We start from the raw sequence: 19978 nt of genomic DNA on the forward strand, positions 1-19978 counted from the left end.
TAAAATTACCTAGCAAGCAAAATGTGTAAGCATTATTATATAATATTTTTCTATACAGTTTGTGTGATTAGTGTTGTTTTTTGTTTTGTTTTTTGTATATCTTGGATGCCCTTAAGGTAAGCTAAAACATACCAAAATTTAATTTCAAAGTGAACTATCCCTTTAAGTGCTTTTAAACCATTCAAGCGTGATAAAGATGCAAAAGAGAACTCAAAGATGTACTGGCACACTGTCTGTGAAGCAGCTCTCTGTGAACGCATACATAGAAAGCCACTTCTCAGACAGCGTGCCAGTAACGATTTGAGTTCTCTTTTGAGTCTCAAGCCTACTTAGAATTATGTCAAAATCACTGTTTTTGTTGAGTATCCTCATAAGCACAGACTAAAATGAGTTGAAGAGTCTTAAATGAACATAAACGTTTGGACGAAGATCGGATGTGTGTCAGATCTGTGTGTATATAGCAATTTATTTGAGTATGATTTGTCAAACGTACTATTCATTCATTAGTCACTTCATCCCTAGTCTATTCCCTTCACAGTTTCTGCAGAACTACAATTTCTTTTCATTTCTCTCTATGTCAAGACTTTTCTCCTCATCTTAAGTCTAATCTAATGTAACAGTCTGGACTGGAGTTTTTCGAACATGACTATGCAGTTTTAGACAAGCTCTCGGAGCTAGACATGGAAATTTATAAAAGTAAATCTTTAAGTTATTTCCTGAGAGTGATGTTTAAAAAAAAATATATATATATTTGTCCTGTGTCGCAGTGATACGTAATGCATATACAGTAAGCCTTCTCTGTGTTTTGCTTTTTTGCAGAGATGAACAGGCATCATTACTCCCTGTACGTGCACAACTGTCGTCTGGTGTTTCTGCTGAGGCGAGACTTTATTCAGCTGGACTCCTTCAGGCCAGCAGAGTTCCACTGGAGACTGGAGCAGGTGAGGGGCCCCCGGGTGCCTGTCACACATGCCCTTCAACATCACAACCAGCATTCTGATAAACAGGATGGGAAAAATGCCACACTGATCGGGCTCCATTTATAGTAATCACTTGTGAAGTGAAGTTCGCTCTGTATAATTTTCAATTACCTGTTTTTGAATTATTCATTATGCGTATGACTGATCTTTCCATTGCGACGAGTGATCTGTCACTGGTAAAATGATTATTATCAGAAGGACAAATTGGAAAGCTGACGTAAAGACAGCACTCGCGTTATCTCTCCTACTGCTTAGTTGGCTCGTATGTGGCTTGTTTGTGTTTGGAAACACACTTGATTTTCTCAAATTTCCAACATTTCCCTTGGCTAATGTTGAGTGCGGACTAATCTTTTGATTGAGAGCACTGTGTGTGTGTGTGTCACCATGCCTCTCAACGTCTGCCAAGGTGAACAGAGAGTCGAGGTTAGACACGTGTAATCAGTATGAAAAGCTCTCCACAGCAATGACCTCTCGCAGTGAACATAATGATAGCCCTTCGCCCACGCCAATCCTTAACCGCAAATTACATGCACATACACATTCTCACATCCAGACGTGCACTAGCACACACACAACTTCTCAAACCTTTCTGAGCTGCTGTATATGGACAAAAAGTTAGATACAGTACATATCTATTCAGTAAACAACTGTATATGTTGTTGAAATACTTTTTTTGTTCTTTTCAAATACACAAAACAGGTCGATGTCTGAGAGGCCTTTGATCAATAGTCCAGATCAATTACTGTAAGTAAAACTCTCGAGTGCACAAGCAAAGCAGGTTTTGGTCATAGTCCAAATTGAATGTAGCATTCATGTGAGTGCTAAAATTTTTCGCAGTTGTTTCGATCAGCCGAACTATGATGCGAAGAATTTGGCCTCATGAGTTGCATTTGTTTCCTCTCTGTGGCAGTTGTGGTTAAAGATCTGGGCTGGGTGCCGAACGCTCATACATTTAAATCCCTCATAGGACAAGACATGAGCTTTCGCTTTTGTGCCCTTGAGCGAGGCACTTAACCTCAGGTCGCTCCAGGAGAACTGACCCTGAAAAAGGGGCGTTCAAACTGACAGCGATTTGCAGTGACAAAGCTATTGGAAGGCATTCACTTTCAGTTGCCGATTGGAGGCTACATAAACAACAGAGACTGTTAGCAATACTGACGTTCAATGTTATCCAAATATGTTGCAATGCGATTTGCCTCATGATACAGTTTAGCCGTTACTAGCTACTAGCAACCAACAGAACAGCTACTTGGCAAATCTTATTTAAAATCTTTAAGTGTGAGCAACCTTTAATAAGTAAATTGTAAGCCACTTTGGATAAAAGCGAGGTTGGTGGCATCGGAGGTTTGTCTGAAACACGTATTAGCAGGTAATCTAGAAATGTGTTCTACACAGATTTTCTGCTATTTTCACTGGTATTTATTGTAGGATAATGTGTTGTTTTTGTTGTTTTTGATAAGCCCTTAAAAGGTATATAAAAAAGAAATGTGATTGGTTGCTTTACATGTCAGTTAGGCAGTATCTTCCTGTCTATGTTGGTGGTTCTTCGTCAGAATAAGCTGCAATATTGTTGTCAGGTTTGGCTACACAGGACAACGTGCAACAAACTTAATTGGGCATAAAAAGTAGATAAGATAAATAACTGTTTAGAAATATTGATATTTATTGCACCTATTTATTGATATTATTTGCTTCCAATATCGGTTTGATACCGATATACATGACTGTGTAAAAGGTTGGGGTCAGTAAAGACATTTATAATGTAACAAAATATTTCTATTTCAAATAAATGCTGTTCTTTAAAAATTTTCTATTCGTCAAACAATCCTAGGGATTTCCACAAAAATATTAAGCGGCACAACTGTTTTTAACATTGATATCAATAAGAAATGTTATTTGAGCACCAAATCAGCATATTAGAATGATTTCTTTAGGATCATGTGACGAAGCCTAGTGTAATGATGCTGAAAATTCAGATTTGCCATCAGATTTGCCAGGAATAAATTATATATATATATATGTATATATATATATATATAATTTAACAGTTATGTTAAATTAAGATATTTCACAATCACAATATAATTTGTTGATATTTTTTTTTATTAAATACATGCCTTGGTGACACTTCTTTCAAATTTTTTTTTTAAATAGAATAATAAAAGACAACATATATAAGACATGCAATCCCAGTTTTTATATATTTTGAGCTATATAAACCATAATTTGTGTATGTGTTTTTTTGTTTGTTTGTTTTTTAACCAGCATATGATTATTCTAAGGAGGCGTTAAGTCAATGTTCACTTCAGTTATAATGACAATAAACAAACAGCTCAGACAGACGACTGGTTCTGCCTCAGTGTTCTTGACGGCTGTACTTAGTTTGTTACAGGTCAGAGAAAATGTGCTCCTTTCAAAGCTTCGGCTCCTTTCCCAGGGCCAGGCAGAGCTCAGCAGGTGATGAGGAACACAAGTAAACAATATGGGGTCAGTAGACAGGCTGCCATAAAACAATGTCAGCTGCAGAAGGAGCCGCGCTATACCTACAATCCTGTCAACATCCACCACATAAAACACTGTAACACTGTAAGCAAAACGTCTGACTTCCACACAGCTGTTGGTTTGCTTCTAACATATATGCTGTGATATTCTCTGTATATCTTTTTTGTACATTTACCTTTCATGGCCACTTTGTTGATATTTGTAGGGAGGAGTCTTTCTTCCCATCTGATATCTGCTTGTAAATGAAAGCGCGTGAAAAGGAGAGTGCGAGAAAAGGTGTGAAAGAGCTTGTTTACACTTCAGTGCATTTTCTCTCTTCCTGTTTTTCCTGCCATGTACCTCTTCTCCAGCATGGTTTGATAATGGTGTCTCTCCAGCTTGGAGGCGGTAAACAGAATATGCTCGCCTTGATCTCGGAGCACAGCACAGCTCTGTTCCCAACATGAGACACATCTATTTTTCTTTCTTTTCTCTCTGCCCGACCTCTGACTACTTGCCATTGATACCTAAACAACAGATGATCCTGTTGTAAATGTCATCGTAGTTAGTTTGGCTTTTTCTTTAATCCCAACAAACCAATTTTTGACTCTTGGCATAACGTCTGGGCCACTTTGCAGTTTTATTCTGGCCAAGAACAGCCTACTTACACAGGAAGAAAGGGTAAAGTGACCAGTTTGTTGTTTTATGTGACATTTAGGGGTGGGTTATTCTAGTGTCAGTGGAACATATTTTATTGTACTGTACATGTCATCAGACCTTTAAACACACAATTAAGAGACACCGTTCTCTTAAGGATGTTTAGTAAATGTAAACAAACAAAAAACTTCTACAATGTTTATCTCAAGTGCACCTAAAATCTTACATAGATTTTAAAACCTTTACTTTTGCATAAAATTTATCAAAAGTGACATTAAATACATTTACACAATACAAAATATTTATATTTCAAATAAGTGCTGTTCTTTTTAATGTTCTATTCACCAAAGAATCCTGAAAACAAAAGTGACAGTTTACACACACACACACACACACACACACACACACACACACACACACACACACACACACACACACACACACACACACACACACACACACATTTTTCATTTTTCTGTGTTGATGATAATAATAATTGTTTTTGAGCACCAAATCAGCATTTTAAAATGATTTCTGAAGGATCATGTAACTCTGAAGACTGGAGTAATGGCTGCTGAAAATTAAGCATTACCATGTCATAAATAAATTACATTAAAAAAAAAAATGTTTTACTATTTATTTTTTATCAAATAAATGCAGCCTTGGTGAGCATAATATATCTCTTAAAAAATTAAATAAAAATTCTTACAGACCCCAAACTTTAGAATGGTTGTGTAAATTATTTATCTTATTTTAAACTTTTTTAAATAATTTGTTTATTTATCTATTTTAACTGCTTTTTATCGTGTACCTGCCATGACAATAGGGATAGATGCTGAGAACAACCAAATGTAGTATTTACATCAAATTAATCAAAAGTAATAGGTAATTATTTCACAAAAATATTACTCAGAAAACAGTTTTTCCTCATATAACTATTTTACTTGATACCAAGTGCTTCTAATGCCACTGACAAAATTATGGCAAATCCAGAGACTAATTATTCCACTAAAGCACCCACTGTATCAACCCAGATCTTTGACACAATTTTACTAGATTCAATGCCACAAACTTCGATATTCAGTGATTAGCCCATCCTCACCAGCGCTCTTTAAAAGCAGGAACGCAAAGTTGGGGGGGGGTTTGTGTGCAATGAGACCCACAGGCGCACAGCTTGCTAATACCGTAAAGTGAGAAAGTCACATTGCACAAGATGCTTGTCGGCTGAGTGAAAGGACGGGAATGTGTGTGTTGTCGTGAAGTGAGGGAGGGGCCGCAGGTGCTGTGGTATTTCTGTCACTGTGGCAGAGAGCTGATCTAAGGCACCTGTAGACCATTTGATTGACGCTGCGGTCTCCACCCCAGCCTAGCGGCCAGCGGCAATGTGAGCGTCGTGTTCTATTAAGGACCCGACATTGATCTAGTCAAATAGCTTTGCGGTGATAGCACAGAAGACACACTTTAAGTTGGAGAGAGAGGAAGAGGGAAAAAACACACTGAGTGTTGGCTGTTGGGCATCTCATCCAAATGCTGCTCTTTGCAGTCTCATCAGCACTCTGAGAGGACACTCAATGGCTTCCGCTGCAACTCCATTTAGCCCTATTGATTTTGCAATCTTCCTCACACCTGCCTCTTTAGCTCCCCCCCACCCCCCCCCCCCCCCTCCTCTTTTCGTTGAGAGGAAAAGAATGATGGAGAGGGAGGGAGTGATGCCAAGTGAGAGGAGGGAAATACTTGATGGGGTTTATTCTGTACTATTTGTCATTTTTATTGCTCACTTACTAACTTTGTTTCTCTTTGTCTCTCCTTCTATAACCAGATGGATAAGATGTACGGGTTTCAGAGGAATGCCTTTTAGATTATTGTTGTTTAGGAATGAACTAAAAAATTTAATTTAGTCATTTATGTTGTTCCAAACCTGTTTGCTTTTATTAGACTTTTTCAAATATTTTATACAGCTTTTTGCCATCCATAGTGTGTATCTGTAAAGTTCCAAAAAAAAGCTCCATAAAATAGCAGTAGTTAAATTTTTTCACCCTCAATTCATTCCAAACCTGTATGACTTTCTTTCTTCTGTGAAACTCAAAAGAAGAAAAAAAAAAAAAAAAAAAAAAAAATATCTGTATAGATCAGAGTTGCCCCAACTTTTTACTATAAAAATCAAATTTGATTGAGGGCTGTGGGTTGAAAGTAAATGTTAATTTATATCCAATTATATTGTATTAAAATGTAAATTTGTATCACAAATATCACATATTTGTATCACATATCACAAAAAAAAAAAAATTTTTTTTTTTGCTTATTCTCTACATTTCTAAATTCAATAAAGAAAATTCATAAAAAAAAGTAAAATAAAAAATGAAGAGATGATTCAATGGCATGGTTGTGATATGGTATGGCAGGCAAAACCAAAGGTCATCCCCTCCCCTCAGTGTCAGTGTGCATAGTTCATCTGGTATTTTCGGACAGGCAAGACTTTTTCTATTAAAATGAGCAATGCACCCTGAACAGTTGCACTGAATTAGAACAATAAAAATAAGCTATCCTATTTTTTTTCCCCCACAATGGCCATTAAACAGACACTTATGGAAGCCATCCATGATCTCTTAGCAGATCTATGAAAACATTGTTCAAGACGCAAGGCAAATCATCTGTTAATGGCTCTTCCAACGCTGGCCTAAATCAATAGTCAAAGATTTGTTTGCGTCGACACTTCTGCTCATTGATCGGAGGTGTGTGTGCATGTACCAAGGGTCTGTGCGTGGCCCACCTCGACCAATCGGTACGGGCGCAGAAAAGCCTAAGCAGGTGTGTCATTTATCTCTGTCTCGCTCAGATCATCGACCCGCACTGCTGCGGCAGAAAATGACACCCCGTCCTGTCAATATGACATTCATTGCACGCTTATCTACTCACAATTACATGCACCACATCTGTGGCTTCCTTCGGCGATGCATTTAAGAACCTGTATTGTTTTGTGTTAGATGGATTGCGCTTCATGCATGACCGCTTACTTGCTTTAATGAATACATGAAGACTTATAATGAGATCTCACAGAGGAGAGCGTGCAGCTTATCGAATGCTGTAAAACTTAAACTATAGACAAACAGATGAGTCCCACTGGTGCTTAAAGCTAATTTAAATCTGGGGAGGAACTCGTGTTGTTTGATTTTCCAGGTGCTTATATTTACAGCAAATACACTTAACTCTTGTCTGCTGCTTGTCAGGAATGTGAAAAAAAAAGTCAATGTATAGCCTAATCACAATTATTTTATTGTAATGTCTGCATTGTTGCTTCCAAAGGCTGTAGGCAAAATGCCAGATTTTGAATGCTACATTATGTTATGACATATCACAAATTATTGTCTATATCATTGAAAGTTCTGCTTTTGAATCATTGTTATTTGTTTGCCAAGTCCAGCCTGTTTGACAGTTCTTCTGATCATTTTAAATAGAAGCAAGACTTCCAGGTGTGGAAGATCACATTGATTGAAAGGCCAAAAATAAACAATCAGATACTTTTTCAAATGCAAATGATGCTCAGAATGCTTTCTCAGACACAGTGAAGGATGCCATTCAGATGGGAACCAAAATGGGATTTTGTCCAATGAAAATGTATCTTTGCTTCATTCTATTCTATTCTATTCTATTCTATTCTATTCTATTCTATTCTATTCTATTCTATTCTTTATGAGGCCACAGATTTTTTATTTTTTTTTATCTTTACTTATATGGCCACAAAAACACAATGGAGAGATAAATGAAACTCGAAATGTGAAATACTTTCCATTAGAATTTAAATGAATTGAAACGTCTTTCACTCCTTAACATGTTCTTATTATGCATAGAAAGAATAGGGGAAGGAATGCGGGAAGTCAGAAAAGTTGCAAAACTATTGTGTTTTGTATTAGCTCTAAGCCTGAATTTGTATTCTTTTTCTTTTCATGCCTTGCGTCTTGCCATAATCAAAGCCTATTGTGATGTACCTGAAGGCAGCTTTTCACTGTGAAATAATCATGAGCCTCTGAATAATGCATCTCTACAGCTCTGTTTCCACATTAGCTGAACAAATTTTGCTCATCTATCAGCGCCAGGCACCACCGCCTCTTCTTACGACAATACACTCTTCCATAACTTTCACCAAAAGCTGGTCATGAGAGAGGTAGAGAAAGTGAGGGAGACCGTAAAAATCACATCACCTGACTTTAATCTATACGCCATTTCTTCTTTTGCTTCTTTTTTATTTTTGACATTCCAAATATAGCAGCACCAAAATATTCACAGTCTGATGTTCTTTTTTGGGGTGGAGGGAGGTGGTGTTTACGTTCTCTCTCCCTCCTACCATGTTTTGCTTCAAAGTAAATTTTGTTCTCCACTCCACCAGGAATGCTTTGCCTAGAGCTCTGGAGACACAAAAAGAATACCAATTCTCTTTTCGTAAGAACCATCTGATCACAATTTCAGTGGCTTCTGATGCACATATGTTGAATCTTTGCACGCATATGTTGCGTTAATGGGGTCATGAATTGAGAAATTACATTTTCCTTGAGCTTCTGACATATAAGAGATCATCATACTCTAAGAATATCCTGTAAGTTTCAGTACTGAAAACTTCCCAATAAAACAGCTTTCATTGTAACCAAGCCCAGAGAATGTGGAATGTGCACATATATATCTATATATACTTCTAGTTCATCGTTGCAAGAAGAGCGATACAGGATCACTGGACTAAAAATAACATTACCTTCCAAAGTATCCTAATGCTTGGAATGTGGTCATTATTTATTCGTATCCGGTACATTTCACTGTGGATTCTTTGGTAAATCAGTCATAATTTCGGCGCAGGCTTTGATCTCAGACTTTTGCGATATGGTAATGTGACAACATGTAAGTAAAACTGTGTTAATTCTAATGACTGATCTGTGACCAGTGTTTTCTGATATGTAATGATTCATGTTGCTACAGTCAGATGTTTTTGTCTGTGTCAGTAAATCAAACCAGTGACTTTACAGTCAACTTCAAATTGTTTTTCTGTGTAGGATGAAAATAATCTGTTAAATTAACTATGATAAGTCTTTATATAGAAAGCAATCAAAGAACGCTCCCTTTACAATTGCTGGAGCTGTCAATCAAACAAGCGTGACTTTTTCAGTGAGTCTCACGCTGTTTGAAAAAAACTAAATATTTTTCAGAAAAAGAGTTCTGAAAAAAACTAAATATAATACTGTTATCAACAATTTTCAGGATTAATTAACCTTGATAGCTGTAATAGTAAAAATGTGGTAAAAGTTTACACCGAAGTTGGACAGCAGACTTCAAACAGAGCATTCAAATCTAGGACTAAATCTAAAATCAGGTTAGGAAAAATGCCTCTTATTTTTATGATTTGTAAAAATCATACTAATGTTATAAGTGCACCCCAGGATACATAAAACAATGCAGTTCACGACCCCTTTAACTTAAAGGTAAAGTGGTTGCCTTGCATTGTGATTGGCTGAGTGCTGCTGCATGTCCTCATCCAGGAACGAGGCTGCTTCCCTGCATCTGAACCTCTTTTGGCCCACCTCGGTCCCAGTGCCATGCCAGTGTAATGGATTTGCATTAATAATGCAGGGGCGAGAGGGAAAAAGTCATGCTGAAAGAGTGCGTGTACATGTTTGAGGGAAGATAGGGAGTGATAGATGTAGTGTGCATAGATTTGCGTATCGCTTTAGAGAGCATGGCGGAGGAACCGGGGTTTGAATCGGCACACATGTGGATATGAAAGTGTGCATGCCTTGATGAACTGAAGCTGAACTTAGTGGCCCCCATCAGTCTCGGACTGAGTGGCTGGAGAGATTCGCTGCTCTATTCCTCTGATGACTTCCAGTGAGTTATTTTCCCAGCTTTCGCCCCCACACTTTCGATTACCCCCATCCATTCCCTGCCTCCTCCTTGCTCTATGCTAGCCTTTCACTCTCTCTCCACTCAAAAGCATGTGGAGCACGTCAAATCTGGAGGTGTCAAACGAGCATCTTTGATAAAGCAGCCAGTGTCTGAGGTCAACAGCGCCATTTCTGGCATGCGGATACTGCTCGGACTGAAGCGCCACATCAGAAATAAAAGCTAAAATGGCTTTTTTCTGTCCTTTAAAATGTTATGTGATGGTATCAGCAACAGGCTTATGTGTTTTACGCACATCAACACTCTTAGATTTCTCTTTTTGCGTTTGAAAAACTGCGCAGGAGAACAACAACAGCTCATCATCGCATTCTATAATTGAAAACTGGAGTTTGAATTTGCGCTTTCACCAATGAACGAGCTTGAATTTTCCTTCAGAGACCATTGTGTGTGTCTCTGTGTCCAACAGTGTTGCATTCTAAACAGGCATGTGCCTTTGAGACGGTCCCAGGCTCATTAGCTGAGTATTTTATTGTCTCATTACATTGTTTACGAGATGAAAAAAACCCACAGAAGTGCGTACACAAACACACACATATGCACGTATTGTCACAGTGATGCACCGTGAAATATCAACTCGCTCAAAGTTTCTCCCTCACTCACTCCCCCTGGGGAAACAGAGGAGACACACAGACCCCAGTGTGTCATTATTGACATACTAATGAGTTAGCAGCCGTGTGGCAAACTGCAGGGCTGCCGTTGCTCACCACTGTGTGGGGAGAATATTTGCTTTTTTATTAAACAGCCCAGTGGGAGACTCACTACTTTCACACCCACAGCGAGCATCCTAACCTGACTGCCTTTGGATGTCAACATGTCGAAATGTGCGTGCAAGTGAGATGAAATTGTTTTTCTTTAAATTCTCTCTGCATGTGTCATTTACATAAAGCACGATATTAACGTGCTTTTTTAAAGGATACAATGTTAGTGTATTTTTGTTTTTACATGCACCATGTCAGTAACACATAAATGAACATGCAATTTTATATTTGTGAGTCATTTGAATACAATTTTATTTAAGCAAATTACTCGCATATATAAAATTGCATGTTCATATATGTGTTACTGTGGTATTATAATACTGTGGTATTGCTGTTATTTGTATATGTCCCATGATAATTCCATGTATTCTTTGAAGTGCCATGTAATTCCATTGTAAATTCCAGTGTCACCTAGTCTCTCCCCTGTGAAGGCCTCCTTCCCTTCCCTTTACCTCTGTACAGATAAAATGTTGTCTGGATAATTCCGGTTCACATGCCTATATGGAAGAGATAAATAATTATTTATTATACACATTTATGGCCAGACAAGTAGTTTGTTGAGGGTTGGTTCGTAAAGAAGGACTACACGCCTGCGCACATATATATATTCAAACGCGCATACCTATAAACTAAACACGTGATGCGCATGTTCACGGCGTCTGCATTTTCGTGGGTTTGCGTTTTTGAGGTCTGCGCAGAGAAAACCTTTTCTTCAAAAAAATTTTTTTTAAGTGTTTGCGTTCTCGAGCCACCAGGCACTGTTTTGTGAGGATGAGCGGGCCGGAGCACGTTGAGTGTTTTCTGTTAGAACGGTGTAATGTTAATAACTAACTATCTTTGCAATGGAAGTGAATCAATCTATCAAAACTAACTTTAGCTGGACAATAACTTTTATTCTAGAGCTGCTGTAAAGCCAAAACAATCTCTGTTACTGTAATTTCCTGTTATCACATGTAAAGCTGCTTTGAAACAATATATATTGTTAAAAGCGCTATGTAGAATTCTTTGAAGGTGACTTGACTTGACTAAATGTATAGGGGGATCATTCAATTACATAAGTACCATGGTGACTTAGTATTACCATGACACTTGTCCAAGAAAGCAGTGTTTTGCACATTTCCTATTGTAATAATTAAAATAGAAAAAAAGATTATAAAAAAATTATACAACATAACAAAAAGTAGTATTGTGATTTGGACATGTACCATGGTATTCTTAGGAGTAACTTAATACCATGGTACATACATTTCAGTATCATGGTATGTTTACCAGTATAGTACTATTACTGTCTAATGTGTACTTTTTTATAATGTAATCTTTAAAGTACTATGATAAAACCATGGTATACACTTACAACACAGCACCTAAAAGAACCATGGTATTATCATGGTATTTTAGGCATAGACCATGGCAGTACAATAGTGTTCTAAATACTATGAATCATATGTGTGTGTATGTGTGTGTGTGTGTGTGTGTATATATATATATATATATATATATATATATATATATATATATATATATATAAATAAATAAATAAATAAATAAATAAATAAATATAAATATAAATAAATATAAAAGTGCCATATCATTAGCATGCGATACTATCACTGTAACATGGTACCAACACAGTACCATATAATGATCATTCACCTACTGTACCATGGTATTACCATATTTTTTGGATGTGGTACCATGGTAATACTTTAATATTTTTTGCACATTGATAATTCTGTAGTACTTTGTACTATGGTAAAAAATAAAATAAAAACACTTTTTTTTGTGTATATCAAAGTACCATGGTATAATAATTTGGTACCATCACTTTACCATTCTAACACCACATTGCTGTTTTGTAAGGGGTGTTTAGGGGTTTTATCCTGCCTGCTTATGTTTGCGTGCATGTTTGTACTAGTGTGTGAACCCTCATTACCATTGTCCAATTTCCACATATCTCTTACTGTAAAAACAATTTGCTCCTGCTCTGGGCTGCAGATAGATTAATTTACACAGCGTAGGCTCCAAATTGGGAAGCTTGGGAGAGGTCACTCTTTAGTTGACTTTTGTCCCCGGAGGGCACGGTCTAATTCCTGCTATAATTACTCACTCTGTCAGCCTGTAATTTATAGTCACCTTCCAGAGTACCGCAGGCCCATCGCCACCTCTGTTAGCACGCCTGCCACTGAACAAACAACACCCGCTAAAAACATCCGCTGCTGCACACAGCAAGATGTGTCAGATTTCAGTCACAACACTTTTGCGTCTTAATCATAACCTAATGCCGCCACGCTGGTCGCCATATTTTCCGTGATCAACATGTTTTGGATATTTGGCTCATTAGGTCGGTGTTTGTGGTGCTTGGTTGTTTTCATTGTTGAATTGTGACCTCTGCGTGAACTAAATTCACTTGATAAACAAGGTTTAAGAGTAGAATTGCAATCTTGCTCCAATTGACCTGATGAATACTGAGAAAGTCATTGAGTCCCAAAGAAATCTATCAGGGATTTCCAGCTGTGGTGGAGTATCAGAAACTCTGAAATGGTAGATCAGTTAATGATACCCTAGCACTTTTTGAGTGGGTTATGGATTTATTTATTTGCAAAATAGTATATTGAGATTTTCTGTAGCACAGTTGATAAAACACCCTGTTTCAAGTGGAATATTTCCCATTTTCAGTTTCACCTCAGGGGTGTGATATTCCAACATTGCATTCTTCACTATGAAACGTGAACACATTTATGCACAGTACTCACAGATATAACCAAGCTACTTGAGTTGTTCTGCAATTATAATAAATTGAACTGGCTTATGCTTTTATATAATTTCTGGTTATTTCTGGTGACATGCACAAGCATAAATTAAACCTTTTTTTTTATTTAAACTTTTTACTATTTTATTTCATTTTGTTTTATTGTTAATAGGTATAATTATGTTAAAATTCATAACTATAATTTTAACCCAAAGTAATTTAATTGACATAACTGTTTGCCTTATCCAAGGTACTTACTATTATTAGTAGTAGTAGTTGTAGTATTAATGAATATTATACAACATGGATATACTGGAAAATATTGTCAGTAGTAGACTAGAACATGTGATTTGCTATTGTCCTCTCACTCTTTTTGTATGTGTGTATAGTGTGTATTTTAGGTGGCACTGGAGAGGAGGGGAAATTGAATTGTCACTCTTCATTGTGTCTTGGGTTTATATCTCATTTGAGGTTTAATTCTGACATTGGAAGTTGTCTGAGGTTGTGGTTATGTGGCATTTTTGCCACATATCCAAAAAAAACGGGGTAAAATCTCATTAGAAGACTAGTATTTCTCTTGAAGTATTACTCTATTTACCTGTGTTGAGAATTAACTACTAAAATTAGTAAAACTACTAACTTAACTATAGTGTTTATTACTCTTAAGTTGCATGCGGTCAAGTTAGAGCAATTTCATTGATAAAAAGATCCATTGTCTAATCTATTGTCAATAGTGTAGCAATGTATGAAGCACCACTTCAACGCTTTCTATTGGTCAACCCGGTGAATCCATGTGACCAACTTGAACCCATTACATATTCTGCATGGGGAAATTTTTAGCACTCACACAGTTCCTGTTCACCTGGATTCCTATTGAAATTATTCCAAAATTGCCCTCTGACAAGGATATAAAGTTTAAAGATAAAGTCAGTTAAAACAAAGCAAACACACAGCATTGTCCACTTTCTTTGTCTTTGTTTCTCTCTTACCCTTACTGAACGTTCCCTGCTGCGACTAAAGCAACATTCAGACCCTCCATCCACATATACGTCAGGAGCCACTTACATAGCACAACCAATATCACGGCCCACTGCAGATCTTAAACCTGCTCTGCTGGATTAGTCACCAATCTCTCTCGTTTCATCTCGGCCAAAGAACTTTCATGTGTTTGGCTGCAATCAGCAAATTGCAGTGTTTGTCTTCTACTTGTCACAGCCTATAGGCCACCGAGGCTAGACCTTCATTTGAAAGTGGGTGGTTAAAAGGGTCTCTTTCATTGACTTTCTCAGTTAGAGGTACAGCGTCTAATTCTATAGGGATGTCCCAGTCATGTATGAGCGTCTGGCTGAGCTCCATCTGTCGTGGTGTATAACGGCTGTAAGAGAGTATCATTGCACAGGTGTCTCGAAGATCTCCTTATGGTTCCAATGGTAGCATTCCTGGTTGATGAGGAGGCAGGTGTGTGGATAACAGAGCCAAGCATGTGCTACTTGGCACAGCAACAAACTTCCCTAATCAATTACCCAGAATGCCCTTAACTGACTTGCATGAGGGCAATGGGAACAGCAATACTGCAATCTGAAAATCTTTCCCCACCCGGCTTTCTATGAGTTTTATCTCTGTCTACCGATTTGCAAAGGTTTCTTACTAGTAATCAATTATGAGATGTATATCTACACCTCCAAAAAAGAAAAGAGAGAAAAAGCACTTCTTCACTTTAATTTTTGCCATTCCATATATAGAACAAATCGTCCCTCCCACAAGGCCATTTGAGGGAGCAGATGATGGAACAGATAAAGCAGCACCTAAAATTAGCCTAATCTTCTATTCAATCAAAGAAATAATTAAACCTTGAATTGCACCTCCCTAGTCAGCTCACAGTTAGAGTCCCTGGACTCCATGATTAAATGCCACCGCTGAAAAGTTTTTTTGCGGGAGCCATTTATTCTTTAAAAATTTCTTGGCACCTCTCTCCCTTTGAAGAAGGACATGGCGGCATTCCAGGAGCTGTGAGAGAGCGTTATTATACACTGTGCGACTGTTAGTTAGAGGTAGACATGGGTGAAATAACAAAGGCGTGATAATATGTAATATATTACATCCTTGTGACAACATACAAGGTGTCTTGATATTTATTTTCCCTGAAATGAGTGCAGTTTTTCTTTTTTCCCCAATGTTGACGGGATGACCTATGGAAACAAGAAATCAGGATGTGACATATTGAAGGGCCATAATTTGCTTTGCTATGTGATTTCAGGGGAGGGAATTTCTATAGAGCATTTTATTGTACAAATACTGGAAATTACGGCCAGTGCTGGGTGATTCATTTATATACAGTGCTGCTTGAAAGTTTGTGAACCCCTTGCAGAATTTATGAATAATTTTAACAAAACAAGAGGGATCATACAAAATGCATGTTATTTTTTATTTAGTAGTACTGTCCTGAATAAGATATTTTACATAAAAGATGTTTACATATAGTCCACAAGGCAAAAAAAAAAAAAAACTGTATAAAAATGACCCAGTTCAAAAGTTTATGTACCCTTGATTCTTAATATGTTTGTCGTTACCTGAATGATCCACAACGGGTGCTTTTTTGTTTCCTGATGGTTGTTCTTGAGTCCCTTGTTTGTCCCGAGCAGTTCATCTGCCCAATGTTCTTCAGAAGAATCCTCCCGGTCCTGAAAAGTCTTCAGTTTTCCAACATCTTCTGCATATTTGAATCCCTTTCCAGCACAAACTTTAAAGTAGCCCTGTGTTATATATATATATATATATGGAATAGATGAAAATTATTTAAATAATTTGAAAAAAATATGTAAGACTTAAAACATTATCAAGTATGAAAATATTAAACTTAAACGTATATTTTATTATATAAAAATTGCCACATGGAGACTTCCGTAATTATAATTTTTTTTTTAATATGACTACACAAACAGGTCTTTTAATCAAAGAACTGATTCATTAAATGAATTAACTATGTTTTTGCTACTGATGTTTAAATCAGAGACAATACTACATCTGTCCTTATGCTTTCATTCCATTATTGCTACATCAAAAGCATTTCAACTTTCACAATATTCATATGTGGTTCACCATGTTGTTGCTTTTTTGTCCCTTTTCTGTAAAAAAAAAGTTTTTTTTTTTTTTTTTTTTAAATGAAATGAAGGCTCCATGTAACATAAAATGCTTGCATAATTATTTATTGATTTATTTTTTACATGGAGCGGGTTGCCTCGGTGGGGATGACATGTTTAGATCACATGACCAGCTGAATATGTATTACTTTATCTGGGTAACCCCCATATTATATGCTTGTAAAATAAATCAGTCAATACAGCATTTTTAAAACGGTAGATATAAGACGACTGGCCTGCACGATTTATTTAATACATTTTCATTTTATTTCTTTAATATCTGAGATTTATTTATACATGTGTGTATATATATATATATCAACCTTTGTTAGAGACCAGCGTCTCATACAGTGTATTGCGAACGTTATCTGAAGCAACAACACAAGCCTGCGAATACAATGCATTAATGTTGAATGAGGAACAGGCCTGTACCGCCGCAGCCTGCGAGGCATTTCTCTCCTGCAGCCAACATGACACAATGATGCCTGTGCATGTAGAGAGACGTAAAGTTCTAGGTGTGATTTGTGTTCCAGCTCTCGCTTATTGTCACACTCTCATTTATTTGTTTGCTCTGAAGGTCGTGGATGCAATTTGTTGACAAGGGAACAGATTAAAAAAATTTTGCAGCGAAATAAAAAATACAAAACTGTGAAGAGCGAGCGAGTGGTGGGGGTGGAGGAGGCCAAATGTAAGCATGTTTTAATCCTTGGCGGCGTGTGCCTTTGTGTGCTGAAACAGCCAAAATCATCTCCTGTCAGGCAAAGATTAATGCTTCATGTGTGTTTTTCATTAGCAGCAAAGCATGCCGTGTTCTGTATGTTCCTCGACTGACATGAGGACGAGACCGGATAGAGTCTGCATAGGTTGACATGCCATCAACGCTGTTGTAAATGGCAGTCGAAAGCAATATCAATCAGATTAAAATACATATGGGTAAAGTGGTTAACCAATAAGTTAGTGATGATCATTTGTTTTAGACTTATTTGTTAGTTATTCCTTTCTTTTTTTTTTACAGCGGTGCTTTAAAACTCATGTCAGAGACCCCTCATATAAAAAAATATGAATTAATGCAATTTAACAGAGACTGTTAAAAACATACTGTTACCAGATTTTTTTTATTTTTCTACAGTGTGTTTTTGTTGGGTACAAACACTCCAAAGCAATATTACTAGAATAGGTTATTAATTGAATTTGAAGTTCCACTATTATGCTTTCCTTATTTTGTTTTGGAGTTCTCCTACAACAGGTTTACATGCATTCAAGGTCAGAAAACACTTTAATTTTCTCATAATATATATCACCTGTGTTCTCACAGTGTCTGAAATGGCTCGATAAAGGATTCAATCTCTTTAAACCCCTCCTTTCTGAGAGCCTACTCTGTTCTGATTGGTCAAAAGGCCCAGTCTTGTGATTGGTCTACCGCTTACAGCGCGTGTCGGAAATTAAACGCTCATTACCATTTCTGTATTTCAACTCAGAAGACTTCCTCAGCACTTATATACACAGGAAGTTACCTGTGTTTTTAATGTCGGTTTTACCATATCAATTCGAGCCTGAGTCCTCATTCTTCGGAAGTGCATGCAAAGTAGATTTGTTTTTGCGGCACAAAACAAAACCGCATCGTCTCGACATGCTGAAAACACGAACCATGCTCTTGAAGGCCTCAGCTAACTGTACAACTAGTGTTTGAGAGTGGGTCAAAACAAATGTTGTTCACAGGCAGCCAATGAAGACCAAAGGTGGGCATTATGCAAATGGTTACATGAAGTAAGACTGGAATAACTGACAAATTATTTCAGGCAGTTCAGAATTGGTTCTTTCTTTTGGGTGACAATTAAGTTGAACTATTATATAATTCTTACTCTCATATATATATACTGTATATATATATATATATATATATATATACACAGAGAGAGAAAATGTGTCTCGAGACCCCTGGGTTTTGGTTCATCTTTGGTTCACCCCATTCTGTTGTGCTTCATCTAGTTTTAAAAGTTGTAAATGGCCCCTAAGAAACACACGTCTGTTATGTAGTTTTGCACATTCTTAGTTTAGATGCAGTAAGGAAATTCACTATTAACTGGTTAATAAATGTGGAAATGCCTGTCTCCTATTTGCACAGAATTACGTTGCAATTAACACGCTTCGAGTGTTGTCCACATGTTTACACACTGCAGACTATTCGTTTTCATACTCTGAACAGAAGACCAGTTTTTGAGAGACGTTGCATGAGCTGTTAAATTAACCAGCGCTAATGCTGCTGTTTTCATGCCTCACTGACACAGTGGACGTTGCAGAAATCGAAATTGCATGAGCTTATTTTCGCAGTTTTATTTCTGGAGACTTTTTGAAGAGTCTTTTTTTCTTTCTTTAATAGCTTATAGCTGCACATAATTTCTGCTCTCTTTTTATAATACAGGTATTCCATCCCAATTACAACCTAAATCTTTAGTTAAAACAGTCAATCGCAGTCGGGTGCTGCGTACAACAAGGGTTGAATATTACATTGTGTTTATATATATGTGACCCTGGATCACAAAACCAGTCATAAGTCGCACAGGTATATTTGTGGCAATAGCCAACAATACATTGTATAGGTCAAAATGATAGATTTTTATTTTATGCCAAAAATCATTAGGATATTAATTAAAGATCATGTTCCATGAAGATATTTTGTAAATTGCCTAACATAAATATATAAAAATTTATTTTTGTGAGTGAATGCAGCAGAATTGCGAACATAAATGGACAACTTTAAAGGAGATTTTCTCAATGTTTAAATTATTTTGCACCCTCAGATTCCAGATTTTTAAATGGTTGCATCTCGGCCAAATATTGTTCCATCCTAACAAACCACACATCAGTGGAAAGCTTATTTATTCAGCTTTCAGGTGATGTATAAATCTCTATTTCGTAAAATTGACCCATGTGACTGGTTTTGTGATCCAGGATCACATTATATTATATTATATTATATTATATTATATTATATTATATTATATTATATTATATTATATTATATTATATTATATTATATTATATTATATTATATTATATTATATTATATTATATTATATTATATTCACAGGTCAGATATACACCTGAATTGTTAATGCAAGGGGTTTGAATCCTAAACTATTTTTTTAAGCCAACTGACAATGACAGCCAGTAATGACGAAGAAATTTCATTTAATTGACAGTTTTATTTTCTTAATTCCCAAGAATTAAGGGTCTGGATCTGGATCTTTTGGTCCTGGATCTCAAATC

At 36.7% G+C, this 19978-nt stretch overlaps 1 protein-coding gene across 1 annotated transcript in view; it reads left to right on the plus strand.

Annotated features, from left to right (window-relative positions):
• clstn2a (calsyntenin 2a) overlaps positions 1-19978 on the plus strand; it is a 221289-nt gene that overhangs the window by 177029 nt on the left and 24282 nt on the right. The window contains exon 8 of the mRNA XM_082173501.1: positions 820-941. Coding sequence (XP_082029627.1) covers positions 820-941 — 122 coding nt within the window. The remainder of the gene's footprint in view (positions 1-819; positions 942-19978) is intronic.

Source organism: Leuciscus leuciscus, assembly GCF_965113295.1.
Source record: "Leuciscus leuciscus genome assembly, chromosome: 6".
In the NCBI taxonomy this organism is placed as follows: Eukaryota; Metazoa; Chordata; class Actinopteri; order Cypriniformes; family Leuciscidae; genus Leuciscus; species Leuciscus leuciscus.